Source organism: Sander vitreus, chromosome 4 (genome assembly GCF_031162955.1).
Source record: "Sander vitreus isolate 19-12246 chromosome 4, sanVit1, whole genome shotgun sequence".
In the NCBI taxonomy this organism is placed as follows: domain Eukaryota; kingdom Metazoa; phylum Chordata; class Actinopteri; order Perciformes; family Percidae; genus Sander; species Sander vitreus.
The window spans coordinates 3,802,740-3,820,959 of NC_135858.1; the positions used below are offsets into that span (position 1 = coordinate 3,802,740).

General features: G+C 41.8%; 1 protein-coding gene across 12 annotated transcripts in view; it reads left to right on the forward strand.

Moving 5' to 3' along the window:
• The window catches only part of foxp1b (forkhead box P1b), a 158,735-nt gene that overhangs the window by 127,888 nt on the left and 12,627 nt on the right, over window positions 1–18,220 (forward strand). For 10 of the 12 annotated variants that reach the window (XM_078247734.1, XM_078247744.1, XM_078247735.1 and 7 more), the window contains 4 exons: window positions 1,298–1,448; window positions 7,434–7,623; window positions 12,969–13,076; window positions 17,852–17,939. In XM_078247734.1, coding sequence (XP_078103860.1) covers window positions 1,298–1,448; window positions 7,434–7,623; window positions 12,969–13,076; window positions 17,852–17,939 — 537 coding nt within the window. The remainder of the gene's footprint in view (window positions 1–1,297; window positions 1,449–7,433; window positions 7,624–12,968; window positions 13,077–17,851; window positions 17,940–18,220) is intronic. The other 2 variants (XM_078247741.1, XM_078247742.1) reach the window with 1 other exon arrangement.

Below are 18,220 nucleotides of genomic sequence, written 5' to 3' on the forward strand. Positions count from 1 at the left end.
GTTTATTTGGTAATAATTATAATATTTAATAATAAAAGGCATTTTGGTGGGTTGACTGTGGTTTTGTTGAGAGCAGGGATTGACGAACGGGTTAAAAGTCATCTCTCTCCTCTGCCGCTGTTATCTTAATAACATCGCTCATTTGTTTTGACTCATAGGAGATTGGGGATATTAGATAATTTCCTTTTATTTATTATGTATTATTACACTGATTTTCTTTTTCTCCGTTTCATTTTTGTCTCTTCTCTCTGTCACTTTTTTCATCCTATCAAAGTTCACACATTTCACTTAACCAGTGCCAAAAATGTTCCCCCTAATCCTTAAATCAGTAAAGACACACCAGCTTTTCATTAAAAAAAAGTCCTTTATGAAACAGACTTGATGACACAGTTAGATCAACAAAACAGCTATGTCTCTCAGTCAGTCCACTGTATGTGACTGAACAAAGCTTGCTGCACTGGTTGGGAGGATGAGTGTATCCCTGAGCTCAGCGCCATGCCTGGGAGAGTTGTGAGAGTTGCTAGGGTGGTTATTAAGCACTCTGATTTAGTCACACGTTGTTTGCTGAATTATGAATGGCTGTAATTAAATTCCTGTGGCTCTTATTATGAATGATTAACTATGTTGTTTCATTGTTTGTCATTTGCCTCCCGACTCCTCGTTAATTAAGAGAGAGAGAGAGAGACGTATGCTCTACCTGTCTTAAGTGGGCACAGACAAACCCACACTAAAGGCACAATTTATGAAAATTACACTGTGCTATTGTGCGTTAGCACGCGCAAAACCCATTAACTTTGTGTTTTATGAATGAACATGTTGTTCTATGTGGCCGGGTTGGCTCGGTGGGTAGAGCAGGGCGCACATATACTGAGAGGTTTATGCCTCGATGCAGAGGTCCAGGGTTTGAGTCCGACCTGTGACGATTTCCTGCATGTCTTCCCTCTCTCTCTCCCCTTTCTCACCTAGCTGTCCTATCACATAAAAGCAGAAAAGCCCAAAAATAATCTTTAAAAAGAAAAAAAAGGACATGTTGTTCTAAAGTGTTACATTTTTACAACCTATGAACTCTGTGGCCTTGGACTTGAAATGCTCTCTTCAACGTTCTGCATACATGAATCCAGTAATGCACAAACCTGAAATTCAGCTTTACATGTTTACACTTGCTGTCTACTGTATATATGTGTTTGCTTATGGTGTGCCCCTCTATCTTTCTGTGTGTGTGTGTGTGCGTGCGTGCGTGCGTGCGTGCGTGCGTGCGTGCGTGTGTGTGTGTGTGTGTGTGTGCATATGCCACTAGCAGCAGGTGTCAGCCCAGCAGTTGGCCTTCCAGCAGCAGCTCCTGCAGGTCCAGCAGGTCCAGCAGCAGCATCTGCTCAACCTTCAGAGACAAGGGCTGCTCACAATCCAGCCTGGACAGACTGGCCTGCCACTGCACTCCCTCACTCAGGGTCAGTACCTAATATCACACCACTGTATTGAACTACTGGCACACTGCACTTTGTCGTATATCCTGTCCATCAGTACTCAATTGCTCCACAGGAGCATTTTTGGTAACAAAACACTGCAACAAAGTTACGTCTGGGGAAGATCCAACGCCTCTTTTTACCTCCAGTATATTTGGCAGTGCTAAAATAGTAAACTGAAGATTTAATCTGGGTTATAAAACTAAAACAATGGAGATCAGGATTATGCTAATACATCTGTTTATTGATTTATTGGGTGACCCTGGCCTTGTATTTAAAAATCCCATATTGGTCAGTTGATTTCCTTATTATGGGAGTTATTTTCTAAACACAGCTTGTGACTTTTATTATTTTTATATAATATGGACAATTCTACTTTAAATATCTAACCAGAGAAAGTACCAGTTGTACTGGAGAAGGATTTTAATCAGCGGTCTGTACAAAGCACAGTGACACCTGCTAACAAGTTACATCGCTGTCATCATGTTTATATATCTGTATATTCAGAGTTGTGTCATCTGCTACTGTTATTGCTCTGCTACAATGCCTGTACAAATTTGCTTAGTCAAAGTGAACAAAGCACCACTTAAGTATGCAGCCAGGATCAGGACACACCTACTGTTCAGTAAATGTTCACTCAACACAACATTATTAAATGGCATCTTATGCCTGTTGTCTGAGTTCACTGTTCACTGCACCATGGCAGTTTGATTGTGGTGTGCTACACTTTAGAAGTAAAAGATCCCACTGTTGAGAGTGTCCTAGCTTTGTCCGTGAACTCTCTCTCCTGTGCCTGTGATTGGCATCCTGGTGGCAGTCTCCTTCAGCCTGACAGAAGACTGGATCTATTGTTCGTAAACTGCCAGCGAACTTGTCATTGTGAAACCGCCCGTTACTTGATAGGGAGTCAATACTTGTTGTTTGGCCAGGAAGTTTATTTCCTTATTTATTCTTAAATATATTTGTTAAGGAGTGGTCTCCTGGTGACAAAGGAGGCGTCATAAGGGTTTTAGAACATGACATTGACTATTCATTCCCAGCTAAGACAAACAGTTTTGAAATAACAAGATAAGGGCGATAAAAACGGGAGGGAGGAGGGGGCGGGGGGGTGCTTAGGTAATAGGCAAACACAAACACAGTTTGTACAGTGCTGTTATTGTTTGGACTGGGTATGGAATTACTCATCAACTCGCAGACGCCATGGGCACAGGCGTGGAGCGCTGTTGGGTTGTGAGTGTGCTTTGCTGAATTGCTCTGTGTCAGATGTCTGGCACACACACACACCCCTTGAGCAAAGCAGTATGTGTTGATATTTCTAGGTACTGTACTTTTGATGGATTTCACAACAGTCCCAGAACATCCTGTTTATACTGTGTCATCGTCAAATACCTCCAAGGCATCTCACCATGTCAAAAGAGTAGGTGTATTGAATTGATATCCCTTTTACCTTTTACTTTGTCAGGGCTGCACAGTTAATTCTATTAAAACAGTGATTAAAGTCATTAATTGCATTGCATTAATACGGAGGACCACACCACACTAAATTTCTCTCTAAGGTATATCACCACGTGACAAAAGATAAATCATTTTAGCCTCCTACAGTGCATCACCATACGATACCATAAGGTCTCATAGACACAATGAAAGGAGGAATTGTTAAAAGGAAATATGTTTAGTTGAAGAATCATAAGAGATAATCTTACTTTTTAATTCTGAGTGAGACAAATAGGATTTTAATTTTATAAGGAATTTTCCACTGTCCACCCAGTGTATTGAAATGAATTGTACTCTAAACTGAGAGGATCATTTCTGGAAGATGAGGCACTGTATCTCCCCACATGTACAATTAGTGTTTGTTACAACCAGTCGAACCTGTTTAGTTTGTCCCAATCCATCGGTGGTTAACTCTGTGCCTCCGAGAGCTGTTACAACACTTAGGATAGTATTCAGGCACCCGGTTTGTCTTCCTATGCTACACATTTTCTGCTTGACTGTTTAAAGTTATTGATGACCTTTCTGTTTTCCACATCACTAAACTCTTTCATGCATCAGTGGGCCAGGCCTATGGTGCTCAGATCTAATCTGCAATACTCAGCTAGCAGTTAGCACTGCGTCGGAAGTGATGAGTTGATCTGCTCTTTTTGGCTCCCGTTGATTATGGAGTCAAACTCGGGGGCAGTAAATTGGCATGACTTTTTAACTGATGATTTTTTCATTTCAAAATGTAGATGTCGGTATAATTATTTTAGGAAGCCACTGTTAGCAAATGCAATCTACTGTATATATATATATTCTTTTTTTCATTTGCCAAGACAATGAAAGAAACAAAAGGTTTTCAAATAATAGGTCACTGTAACGGAGTAATTAAAGAAAAGTAGGTGTGCAATCTGCAGGTGTGTTTTGGGTACTATGATGCAGTTTGCAGCTCATTTTTCAGTCTCCTGCTTAGTTACATTGTTGGCTGAGATGGATTAGAGTCATAGAGGATAATTTTTTTCTGCCAAAACGATGGACTGAATGAATGCATTTGAATTAGCCTTTCAAACATTTGATAGCACTAATTAAGTATGAACTTGTAGATAGCAGTTTTGAGTGAAAACAATTGCTCACATTATCTGGAGTATAATTTGTTTCTGTTGTCGTAAATTCTTTTGACATTAATGTTCAAAGTCTTGGAAGCGGCCAAACGCTATCTGTTATAAATTACAACAATGTGTTTGGGGAGGATATAACTCTCATAAATATAAATTTGATCCACCCCCCACCTCCCCCTGCTCACAAAAAGCCTGTCCTCTTGACCTGATAAGTGAGTCAGTGGTTGCTCAGGCTCATGTTGCTCAGGTGTGTGTGTGTGTGTGTGTGTGTGTGTGTGTGTGTGTGTGTGTGTGTTTAGGCACACCCTCTGAGGTCGCTCTGTAAGAGAGTGAGTTCTTGTAGCTGCACAACATCATTTAAGCTGTCTGGGAGAGGCCAGTGGGACAGTGACAAGACAAATTTGTCGGTAATATGAAAGCAAAGAATGTGGCGAGCCATGAAGTGCTCACAGAACAGCAGAACATCAGGGACAGCGGTGGGTAATGCAGCTGACCTGTCAGTGATTGATACGTCCAGCAGTGGGCTACTGGTAATAGTTCCTGCAGCATTAGGACAGGACATATTTCAGGCCTAAGGGGTGCATATCAGCAGGCCAGTGATTACGGCAACATAAACAGGGGTGCAGTAAAGGTCCCAGCCTGACGGAACAATAAACTAATAGCGATGTCACTGTCCCCCCACGGCACCAGCACTGTGTGTGAGAAGTAACAGCTCGGTTTAAAGAGCCCGGAGCACTGGGGGCCATTTTTTATTTGGGGGATGATGGCCTGCAACTGATGTCATTATGAACCTTAAATCAACTTTCTGCTTGCTTGAACATGGTCACCTGGGTACAGGGGGACAAGGACAGGAAAAGGTTGAAGAGCTCGGCCTGTCTCTCTGCCAAAGCTACCTGCAGAGGTAAAATTGAGTTGGGAGGCAGGTGATCAATCAAGTGTCCCAACAACATACATTTTTTAAAGTGCTTGTCCGTATTTCCCAGTCGTAATGAGTGGAATAGTTGTGTTGAAAAATGGAAAGGGGAAAGATAAACCAATCCAGCATTTAAAGGATGGACAAACTGGGGACCCAAGAAAGAGGATTTACAGATCAATGTCATTATGTGTCCCACAGTAATCAGATGGAGAGCAACTCAATGCATTTTGTCCAAACACAAAATATAATACCCTCTGAGACATTTGTGTAATGATATTTTATTGTCACTTATGTGGAATCATGAGCCATAGCTGTTGTTGAGTTTGAAGAGGTTAGGGTTAGATAGGAGTACCGAGAGGGAAGAGGCGAATGGAGAGCAATAAAACTAGGGACTAGATTCAGAAAGAGACAGCTTGGTCCCACTCTGTTACCTCTCTCATCAGACCGGTCTATCCGCTGCGGTTTCATCTGAGTAAACAGTGGTGTCGGGGTCACCAGGACTGCTGGGTAATTGAGCCAGTGTGGGCCGCCCTGTCAAGCACATCGGCTAAAAATACATCGCCCACTGTCACCGGGCACCAAGTGGGGGGAAAATGATTATTCCCGCTGTCGGAGCGCAGGACACTCGCATCACCAGTGACCTTCCGCTTCCCAACCAGCCATCACAGAAAAAAGAAACAAACAAAATAAACTTTTGCTCCAAAGTCTCCTCATACTATCACAACAACAATTGATCCTTTGAAAATGCCACTGGAAATGAGCAAGCTGTGGATTAGCATGCTATGACACAGAGCACAATATTAAGCATGTTTAGCCTGTCATGGACGTGCACTTCCATTAAGGCACATCAAGGCATTGGAGAGAATAAGGGAGAATACAGGCAGGCAGAATAGAGCTAGCGTGTTGAAATATTCCAATGAGGAAAGACGCTTCTTGGAACGTGGAAAGGTTATTGATTTGTCCTGTAATCATTTCCTGCTCTTTGATATGCAAACGATCTAGTGTGAATTTACAGCAATCCTATCAGACTCATTTCACAGTTCTTAGCCCCTGCGTCTCTCTGGAGTCCTCCGCCTCATTAGGCCAATGTTCTCCATTACCAGCATAATTAAAATCTTTAGTAGCTTATCACATTAAAAATATTTTTGCTGATCGCATTGAGATCTTCACCTCACAGTTATTTTCCACAACAGGAATAAATTAAGACTAAGCATTCTGCACACAATGTATTACAATCTGGTGCTTGAAAGGAGCACTTCTGGTATCTATAGAGCTGGTGATGAGAAACGGGGAGGGGGGGGGGATCCGGAGAATATAAACCCAAGAAGATAAGCATGTGCAAATCATCTTTCATTTGCCAGTGCTCATTTTGAGAATGGATTTAATTAATTGTAATGTTAAACGAGTGGTCTTGCCCATTTGCTCTGTGGTTAAATTCACCACGTATCCAAGGGCTTCTTTCACCATGGTTAAAACATGTGGCTTATTTAAGCACAGATTTGAATACCCAATACAAATCCACATATTCCCCTATTAGATCTTTTAGTACGCTATTAAAATCAGGGTTACCCAGATGTGGTATGTTTTGACTGAAAATACAAATAGCCACAGATTCTGCACCCCTGAGGCTTGATCTTATTTTACATATCAGCTTTATCCTCATTTGTGTCAAATGAAAGCAGACTTCTCCGGCACAGTAACCGACACAGCATAGATGGACACATGTATTATGTGCAAACAAAGGCTCTCTTCTCCCAGACATGGAACGTGGGGTGCACAAACACAGCATTATCCTTCTTCATCCCGGCTCTGGTCCTGGGTGTCGGGACCACTGTCACTCATAGGCAGAAGAAAACACGTGCACTTGGTAGATGTGTTTCCAGCACACAGAAAAATGTCTTCTGTCTTCAAGGGATTTTTTTTTTCAAAGGGCTGTGTGAGCTGCAGTGTGCTTGACTTGTTAAATGAGGTTTAAGTCTGCTGTGTCAATTGGAGGCGGTGCAGAGCTTTAAGTATTTTGCACATTAATGCGCTTTTGAGAATATTACCCCAGGGTCCTGTTTCTCAAGGAGGCAGGGGTGGGATGTTTTCTAGTGTTGCTATTGTAAACTTTTTGTTGTGTATGTTGTGCACATCTCTGTTGTTGAGAGAAAATGATGGTGATTATTCAGATTTCATGCCTTGTCTGGGTGTTAATTATTTACTCTGTGGGCATGAAATCTGCGTGAATGCCAGGGATTTGTGTATACAAACACACTTCAGATCACAGGACAAATGGGAGGGAGAGAAGGAGGTGGCGGAGAGGAGGGGAGGCAAGAGCTCTCAGTGCATTACCCTGTAGTGGAATATTTTCTAATTAATACTCGGCTTTGTTTACAGACGCTTTGATTTAATTAAGTGATGAAGAGGAGAGTTGGATTAGCTGCTAATTGATTTAATTATCCAATTTGTTTGTCTCAGGCATGATTCCAGCAGAGCTGCAGCAACTGTGGAAGGAGGTGACAAATGCTCACGTGAAAGAGGAGCACAACAACAGCAGCAACAACGGCCACCGGGGCCTTGACCTGTCCTCCCCGGCAGCGCCTAAGAACCCACTCCTCAACCAGCATGCCTCCACCAACGGGCAGTACCTGAGTCACAAGAGAGAAGGGTGAGTCTCAAGGACGTTTGTGTATTTCTCATTTTGTTTTCTTTTTTCCTGCACGTGTCTTCACATCGTTCCTCACAATGAGAACATGGGTCAGTGAAGACACACAAGCTGTCCTTTCTTTTTATTTATGTCTATACATGCGAGTATGGATGTAGGTGTGCGAATGTATATTATGTATGTATATGTATGTATATATGCATGTATATACATATGTGTATGTATGGGCTAAATGTTGTCATGCCTCTTAATACTGCAATATGTTTTATACATGGATTTGTTTCCAATAAGGAGTCGGTGGGGTGGTTGGGGTGGGCGAGGCGGGATGAGGGAGAGCTTTAGCGAGTATAAATGTACATGTGCTGTATTGTCTTCGTCTTATGTCTCGAGGACCCCCTCGAAAACGAGATGCTTCATCTCAAGGGGTTATGCTCCTAACAATAGATTTCAAATTTCAAAATGATCGCATTTATACAACAAGGATCTTTTAAAGCACTGTTCCTTACCTAATTTGTAACCTACAACTGGTAATTAAACTTGTGAAACAGTCTTTGCATAAAGCAAACCGGTTTATAAAATAGCAATTTCTCACAGGGCTCCAGTTGATAGACATGTCCCCATAGGTTTTGCATAGAGATTACTCTTAATTTATAGTGTGTAAGTATTATTTCCATTAAGGCCAACACTTTTCTATGTGTCTGGATACAGCTAGGGATTTCACAGAAACACCTGGAAAAAATACAGGGATTGTGCCCACAGTCGAAATTGGATCGCCAAACTATTAATGAGGGGGTCAGGTTATTGAACCCTCTCATTAATTGACGACCTGTAGAATCAACCTGACAATTACCTGTCACATCAGGAATAACAAAAGCATTACAAGAACAACACGCTATTATATGCCAAAAACTACATACCCTGGGTGGGTGTATCGTACTTTCAAAACCAGGGTGAATCATCTATGAAAGGCGTTTGCTCTGTGAGCTGTGTGTCTGTGTCTTTAAGCAAGGAATTAATTTGGCATCTTACACATTTGCTTGTGTTCTTGCACCAAAGCCTGATCTTTGAACTGCTAGTGAGGAGCCTCCAGGCACCGTGAGCTCACGGCATAACATCTGACTTGTGTTTCAGTGATCAAAACATACGCGTCATTATGAAAGCATTGCCGATGAAAACATGTGACTTTGAGAGGAAATGCTATGATTCACTGATGGAGAGATACAAACGGAAAGTAGCTATTTCTTTTCAAGCAGTGGTATCGGTTTTAAACAGATTAATATTACCTGCACAGACTTACACTCTTTACTGTGTTTCAGAGTTATCTTCCAGCACAGACACCGTATAAAAGAAAACATTTGAAAAAAAATGGGCGATAGTTGCTCCCATGGTTGACAGTATCCACAGGCTTCCAGTCCTCCTTCATCCAGGGTCTAGCTCAATGTCTGTTTTTTTTTTTTTTTGTGAAGTTAAAGACAAATCGCATATTGATTCGCTCACTCCATCACACATTGTCGCAAGCGAGCAAATAAGGTGAGCATCGGTGGCAGGAAAAGGCAAGAACCAGCCTCAAGTGAAGGCTCCATGAAACATCGGAAAAGACATAATGCAAGAGCTGGCAGCCCCTCCGCCTCGCGCTGACTGTCAGAGATTAAAGAAGATGTCAACAGCAGTTTAACACAAGCTTTAGTGAAGAAGGCAGTCTCAGTCGGAATATTCTCGCAATATCTTAGATCTGTCAGAAAACCAAGCAGGTGATTCTCATCCAGCCCATCTGCCCGAGGAAGTCGTGGATTACCTACCAAGACTTTCCAATGTGCAATAACTAAGAATAGATGGCTGATACGAAGTGAACACAAAACATTGCTCATTAAATGCTGAATGATGCTAATTTAGATCCACGCGACCAATAACCCTTTCTCGCGTTAATTTTGGAACACTTAAATCACGCAACTATCAAGAGCATTGTTCCTCTCCTCTCCTTTTGATGATGCAGGCTCAATTCTGATCAGACTCCATGGGAAGAACATTTTATTAAGTATGGTTATTCTAAGCAAGGCTCTGAGAAAACGTCTGTGTTATAATCCAGGGATTTGAATAATCAGGTTGAAGATAATGGGCTGGGCCGGGCTGGGCATAAATAGAGAGCATCCACTCATCCTCCCAGTGCTGAACTTAATGAACTTTTAATTGATGCGGTTTTGCAAGTCCTTTTGTCATGCAACAGAAACAAGCCTCTCTGCTGATGGGCCTGTTTTCCCGACTGGCTTCAGATTGGTTTACAGCAGGCCCTAAGTACCATGTAGTTAGTTTCATGTGTCATATAAAATCTGCCCAGGCACAACGACGCCTGCAACTAAAACCTTAAGTGCATCCACAGGAATCACTCACCGGCTTTGCACTTCCGTCTTAAGGAAGGAGGAGAAATTCAATCACTGCCGGCTTGACACACCAAAGACTAAGGCACGTGTTCCTGCTTTTACTTGTCTCAAAGAACACTCTGGCAAGGCAGGCTGAGATTTCTGTTTGTCTGAACAACATCTCTGATATGACCAGGGCCTGAGTCACTCAATCTGTCAGGCCGTGTTGTTTCCCAGCCCACGAACTGTGATGCATAGATGAAGATATACCCCTGTGAGCCAGGTCATCTTTATTCAATGATTTGCTTATTTAAATGAAATGTGGCTGATCTGTATCTGACACAAATTCCCAATACAGTGCTGCATCAGCTTTGTAAGGGGGAGCATCCTCACAAAGCGCTTGGCCCACTTTACTTCCCAACAACCATCACAGCAATCTGTTAAGGAGATAAATAATCAGATTTGGCACAGCACTCCCATCTCTCTTGCCTTTCATTTGTCTTACACCAGAAAAAAAAAAAAAAACTGCTAATTAAATCATTTAGGGTGAACCATGCAGTGGCACAGAGAAGACGAACGGAAAGGATCGAGTATAGGGCCTAGAGAGTTAAAAAACGGGGAGGGTGGCGGCTATGAATGGAGGATTGAGGGGGAGGACACAAGGGAATAGGCTAACATTAGTACCAATGGTGAGGGAGAGTGTTGTGACTGGCTTCACACACATTGTGGCCACAACTCTGACCTAGCATGGTGGACATCAATCTTCCCTTTTTTTGCTGATAGATTGAGTCCATCAGCACACAATGCCATAGATCATGACTTGTTTATGGCCCAAAGCATCTCATCAAAAGAAGTGAACTAGAAAACAAGTGGCCAGCAGCTGTCTGAGTCATCTTTGTTTCTGTCTACACCTAAAACACAATGCAACACCTTTCGCTCCCGGTCTATAGGCACTTTAATGGTCCTTCTCCTCTAAAGGAAGTTGATGACGTGGTTTTCCTCATTGCTGTTACAGGATCATTAGAGTGTTCTTTCCCCAAGGCTGCCTGACAATAAAAACATCCTGACAGACCTGTCGTGGATGCAAATCAAATTTAACGCAACGCAACTGCTGAGCGGTTTTCCTTAATATTTTTTAAAATTTTCTTAATTGTTTAAACATTTTCTCAAATGGGACCAAACCCCATGAATCCTACACTCTTCTCCTATTACACTAATGTAGCTCATTTGGTTTAAATTCTGTCATTTACTACTGTTTAGCCATCCACCGTTTAAAAGGGCTCTTTTGCTGCCAGCCCCTTACAGCGCTTTGTGCTCACTGATTCCCACCACACTCCACATTTCAATTTCTTATTAATACAGAATTAACCAACAACCCTGCTCGCAAAGAATTGAAAAAGGATCTCTTTAAATTAAAAACCAGCGTTACCTTCACCAGTACACACATTTCGTTGTTAAAAACTCATTATTAATAGGTCTTCCGCCATCTATTTATTAGCTGTATCAAAACAGAGGTCTTAATGTGAATGCATTATTCATAATTGAATTTAAAAAAGAAATATGAAAATATGAAGAAGGAAAAAAAAAGGCTGCTAACCACATTCATGAATGCTTGACTGCTTCCTAATTGCAATGCAATTATCACATGTTATGAACAATGTGAACTCCTAAGCAAGTAATTATAACACAGGAAAACCTGCGACGACCTTTCAAATTTCCTACTTGAGGTACATCTTTACTAACATGGACACAAATGAGATTTTAATCTGGACATCGGCTTGTTTAATCCTGCAAATTTGGCACGCCATGGTTAGATTACTTTTTGTTTTAACTAATTCATTTTTATATCCAGTTTTGGATGATGGATGATTCGCTAAACAATGCAACATGTTATTCTCAGTATTTATTTGTCCCTCTCTATCCTTAAAGACATCCCCTGAAGTAGTAGTATTAGACATTATCTCTTAGTGAATATATGTATATAAATGAGATTTTAGTGGTTGGAGTTATTCCCACATGGCAACACAACCATTTGTGGTGTAATGAATCTCCCTATCTGGCCCGTTGTCTTAGAGAGCAGGGCTCGGATTGGAGGAGAAGCAGCAGCGTTGTGCTCACGAGCCACCAGAAGCACAGGTGGTAGCGATATAGGCCAGTCCCCCAGGCTCTTGTAGCTGAAAGTTGTGTGTCTTGTATAGTGCCTGTGTCCATATGGCTGCCTGTCTTGTTCTCTTAGCAGACACTGCCTCCGCACAGGCCGCTTTCTCTCAGCGCTGATTGTGGTTAGCTGTGGTTCCACGCCTCTCGCCATATGGAAGAGGTTGTAAAGTTTGTTTTTCAGGGACGTTCCCACTATTTAGACTGATTGTACGAAGCCATACGCTCCCCATAGATGCGGTGCTTGTCAGCCCCTGGTGACATGGATTGGTCAGGAGATAAATTGATACCAGGCTGGGATGTTTACAGTTTGTGCACGGTGTAAAAGTGTCTGGTGCTTTCGGGGGGTTTCATATTGTGGTGCATATTCCTCCAGGTGGGCTCTGGGACATGATGCAGCAGGCAGTGCTGGGCAAAAGCAGCAGCTGAGGGAGCCCCCCTAGCAGTCTTGATCAAAGTGAATTGCAACATGGCTCAGTGATACTAACTAATTACATATTGATTTGGTTGTGCTTTCACAACATGGGTCCCTTCTTTTAAGAGAAGAGCAAGCAGAGATCACACAGGTACACTGATTCCACACAGGCCAAGGTTCACATATCAAGTTGAAGTCAAGGTTTTCATGTGGAAACTACATACAGTACACACAGGGAGGTGCTAACCAGGCATCAGCTTAACAGGAGAAACCATCTTCTGTGACCCCTCGTCACGTTGTGTGACCACAGGCCTGAAACTGTGTTTGTATTCTAGAAAACTTAAATTTAAAAAACAAAACAAAAAAAAACAGTTTTTATTAATAGCTGTGTCTCTTTCTCCTGTGATTTTCTCTTTTAGATCCACACTAGAAGAGCATTCCCCACACAGTCACCCTCTCTATGGTCACGGTGTTTGCAAGTGGCCTGGATGTGAGGCGGTGTTTGATGATTTCCATTCATTCCTCAAGTAAGTAAAAGTCACCCCCTGCGATCAGAGGCACTACAGGTGCAGCTGGTTGTTATTCCTGAGTGTGGGTGCCTGGGTTGGCCCTCTCTTGACAAGGGTACTGTGGCGGGGTCGACTTCTGAGAACGGCATGGGCCTCTTAATTCCTGTGATAAGCGCAGTTCCCATGGTGACTGGGGCCGTTTTTCCCAAACAAACAACGGTAGGATGTTTATCTGTGGCAGCCCACACTTAGGTGCTCTGCATGTTTGCCCTTGTCACTGGATAGGGGGATTGGTGTGTGTGTGTCTTTGCCTTGCTCAGCTCTTTCTGTCTTTCTCTTAGTGCTTTATTTGCCTTTCCCTCTCCTTTCTCATGCTCTTAGTTCTTTGACTTGTGTTTTGGTTTACAGTGTTGTTTATTTGAAGGCCCACACCTCAGCACTGTGTTAAAATCAACCATGTGCATTGCACTTGAAGAGCTCCAGCTAAGTCAGCATCACCTGTGTAACAGGTTCGACCCTTTCCAGCCTGACACAGGCCTTTTGTCAGACCACTGGTTTACTAATCAACCCTGTGGGCAGTGCACTCTCAGTAATCCAACACATAACAGCGCCATGGTTACGGAGAGGATGAAAACATCTGCATTGTGGCAGCAGATCAATGGCTCACTGTCATCCCGGATTAGTCGCACTTTAAACAAGATATGACACAATTCCATTATCCTAAAACAAGCACTCAGCGAACACACAGTTTCCTCACAGACGGAGAGAAAGGTGCTGCAGAAGGACGCCTCACAGGCAGCTGAAAGTTTTGCCTGTCTTTGTCAACGTTTTGAATCCTCTTCATCGTTTACTTAAATCCACTTAGAGAGCAGTTGGCTTCAGAAAAGCGTATTGCTAAATTGTTTGGTAGTAAAGTACAATTTCTCTGCAAATGGAAAAAAAAGAGTCAGTTATGTATTTTTATTCATGTTTAATAAACATCCTGTGTCACATAGTTATTAAAACACATATTTCACACATAGACGCATATTTCAGCTTTCGGAGCGCCCTCTTCAATCCATCACTATTTATTGTATTCTGACTTTGCCTCACCCTTTGTTTATAGAAGAGAGGGGGATTAAATTCCGTGCGCCGGTAGAGCTCTGCCTTGAAAAAAGTGCACTCTGCTATGTTTTTACAAGTGTTTTTATCATGGCAACATCTTGTTTACTTTAGTTGCCTGCTCAAACTGCTTGGAACATGTTAAGAAAACATTTGGGGAGAGTCTCCACAAAGCTGCCTTTGTTTTTAACAGCAGGCAAGGGTGCGAGCCGCTCACCAAGGTGTTAACTCTCAAACCCTTAAGCACTTCCACATGAAACCCAGCAACCGTTACTGCTGGCCCCCAAAACCAATATCAAAAATAAAAACAAAGAATAATAGTCTCCACCGGTTGGGAGAAATGGTAAATATAAGAATATGTTGGGGTGTGTGTGTGTGTGTGTGTGTGTGTGTGTGTGTGTGTGTGCGTGTGTGTAGTCAGCAGAACACAGTGTACTGTGTACCAGAGAGAAAGAAAGGTGAGGAGGACTCTAACGTCAACCAGATTTCTGCTCCACTTGCCAACAGCAACAACTGACACAGGACTGAATGTTTTTTTTAAACTGTGTGTGTATTTATTCTATCTTCTAAAGAAAACATTACATACCTACACGCACTATCTTGATAAATACGACGCACCAAATCCCTGTTCCTGTTTTCGGGTTCAGCACACAGAAGGGTGGGGTTAGGTTCATAGCAGAGCCTGGTGTTTTTTTATGAGGGGGGGTCAAGACCCTTCTCTTCATTGTCCAGTCAAAGGTCAGAGCCTGTAAAACACTGCAGTGCCCTCTAGTGCTGCACTGTCGCTCTGTTGAAACCACTAAAACACATCTCTCACACCTCAACACAAGTAATTGTTTTGCAAGTTATGTTGCCTTGTACCACTGCAAACCATGCAGACAAGTGAAAAAACACAAATAAGCCAAATATAAATTCACGTAAAATAAGAATAATATTAGTTTTAAATGCTGAAGTCCTGTGCAAAAAGTATAAACTTAAAATGAATAATTATAATACAAGAAATGATTAGAAATCTTCTTTTTAAATGTATATCCTACTGTAAAGATTTGTGCATTTCATTTAAAAATCACACACAGTGAAGAAGATAAAGCGTCCTTAGAGACAGCCTTAAGCTCTGGGTATAGTCTATATCAGTGGTTCCCAACCTTTTTTCCTTGGCGCCCCCCCTACTTATGTCTAAGAAAAGCTGAGCCCCCCCCCCCTCCGAAACCGAAGTGGAGGTAACTCTCGAGATAGAGCCTTACTTTCTTTTTTGATACAGAGGAGTTATCAGCGCTTTTACGTTTCTCCGCCATGTTTCATTCATGAAATAGTGATGCTGTGGCGGCAGGAAAAACAAGGATGATAGCAGCTAGCAGCTGACCTGATGACAGCAAGGGTCCCAGGTTAAGAGGTCCAGGAGGTTTGGCCTACTAAGTAGCCTGCCTACAATTTTAAGCAAGAACAAAAATATATAGTTTTTATACACACTTTTGTATACATTATATATTCTAGTGTATTATCTTAATTTGTTTAACATGTGCAAATATTTTTTTTTTTACCTCAACCTCAAACCAGATAAAGACTTGCGCCCCCCCTGTGATCTTTGCCGCCCCCCTGAGGGGTCCCCGGACCCCAGGTTGGGAACCACTGGTCTATATAATTACAATTTCTAAAGGAAATAAAAAATACATAGGAAAACTAACTCATATGTTAAAAGCCCACTGTTGCAGGAATGTCTATTTAACTTGTTTTATTGTGGCAATTTACATTAGGGACTGTCATCCTGCCAGAGAGCTTTTAAAAGTGGCTTCATTTGAAGTCCAGAAAGTGACACATGCCAACGTTCATAGCCTCTCTCGATGTCAATTCCCCGTATCCCCTGCTCCCGTGTCCAGACACTCCTCTCAAGGCTGCATTAGGGCCATTTGAATATTTCATTTCCTATTAATTATGCACTGTGACTCTCCATGTCATTAGAAGAAATAAAGTGGAATGTAACAAAGGATGAAAAGAAGCAGGGCACATGTCTCCTATGAACAGAGAAATTCCAAAGCTGCTCACGTAGGCCACCCTTCATTGAAAATGCAGTCTGTGCCAGTTAAATTGAAGTTGAAACGCCTTTACCTATTATTTTCTTCTTTGAAATTTAGTAAGATGTCCTGAAATGTTTACCAGTTTCATTTTCAGACCTACTTAATTAAATGGGCATTTATTTGACTCAAACAAATGGAAAGCCCCTGAAGAAGTCTAAATTGATTTCAGGAAAGGGGGATATTACCCACGCTTTCTTTGAATATGCCTTTTTAATTTCTTTTCTTTCTTTTTTTTGCCACAATAATTAACTTCAAGTGATGAATGTATATCACAGTCATTTTGAAAAATGTATTATCAAAACACAATAGGAGGACCTGAAGGGGGGAAAAAAACGACCACACTTCCCATAAAGATTTAAATCATTCACTTCAAGGTTGAAAATACCGCAGCTGAACAGAAACCTTCACATTTCAAGCAGAGCACTATCAATTTTCCCTCCCTCCACATATGTCTGTTTTCTGAGTGTCTGTGTGGTGTTTAATGCACAAATGTGTTGTCTGTACATAAAGCAATGGCTTCAAATTTATTGGGCTATCATACCGCCAGCGCTGCCACTGTGCCTTCACAGGTTGACTCTGGCTATTTTTGATTTGCAGTAAATGACAGAAAAAGTGCATTTGAAAAGGCGGGCGCCTCACACACCTCTCTCCCATCTGCCGGCGCCACTGTGTGCACACAGACATGCCTGGTGACAGTGACCTACATGGTCACCGAAGATGTGATATAATTTATGATATATATAATATATTGGATCCATTAGCGAGCATAATGAAGTAGTGAAATGAAAGGGTATTTGTGAAATCAGTTCAAACATCCTGCTCGGATTATGATTAAATGATTAATGAAATGCCCCTGCATAAGCATTTTCAAACAGTAATTCATGCGGCGGCTGATAAAATTCCTCCAATCATATTTCCTTCACTCGTGAACCTTATCTCCACCATTTTATATAAATCACAGAAGAAAAAAGAAAAAAACCCGTCTGCTACCCAGTGAGCTACTTATTTAGATTAGTTATAAACGTGCAGGAAAAGAGAACATCTTCCCTGTATAAAATAATCATGCACAATTATATCCATAATTCAAGTTTGTGACAGATCCCATCTCCTCGTCCTGTTGTCCTCTGCGTTTTGGTCTGGCTCTATATGAAATCACTTAATTACACAATTAACAGAAGACACACCAAAAAGGGGCAAATCCAACCAACAAGGCAAAAAGAAGCTAGAATTATGGCATTATGGCACTGGTGCATAATGTAACAAAGGAGTTCAGCCTGAAATTCTTCAATCATTCCTCTTATCTGTGAGCTTTAGTTGGAGCAGACAGGACTGTCATCAAATATTAAGTGTCTTTCTCATATGTTAAGAAGTGCGTATTTCTGCTGGTTCTGCAGACATTGTATGTGTAGTCTTTAGTTCCATGTTAAAGCTCTGAGTCATATTTACCGAAGTGTTGCCACATATTCGCAATGCATTATGCTTTACTCAATGAGCACATTGCCTCATTAAACTAGACGTCTTTTGTTTCTTACATCTAAAAGGCTGCAGAAGTTGAAAGTCGAACTGACATCAGCGTTTTTTTTTGTGTGTTCTCTGTTTTGTTTTTTTGTTTTCCAGGCATCTTAACAATGAGCACGCCCTGGATGACAGGAGCACGGCCCAGTGTCGGGTGCAAATGCAGGTCGTACAACAGCTGGAGCTGCAGGTATTGTCTCTCAGTTTGTTTTGGCCCAAATATTTATGCGTCTTCTTCTCCTGACACTTCCTCAGTGTCTGCCGAAACCCCTCCGCGTCCGCCCGATATCAGCCACGGGGTCACTCTAAAAGAGGCAGCAGAGTGAAATAATTTTGTACATTTGCAAGTAACCAGTCATTAAAAATGTGTTATGTATGCATGACAGCCTGGAAAAGATATATGAAGGGCCCGGGGCTAAGTAGAGAAGATAATTACATTTTGAATTTAACTGGGTTTTAAAGTTATTTATG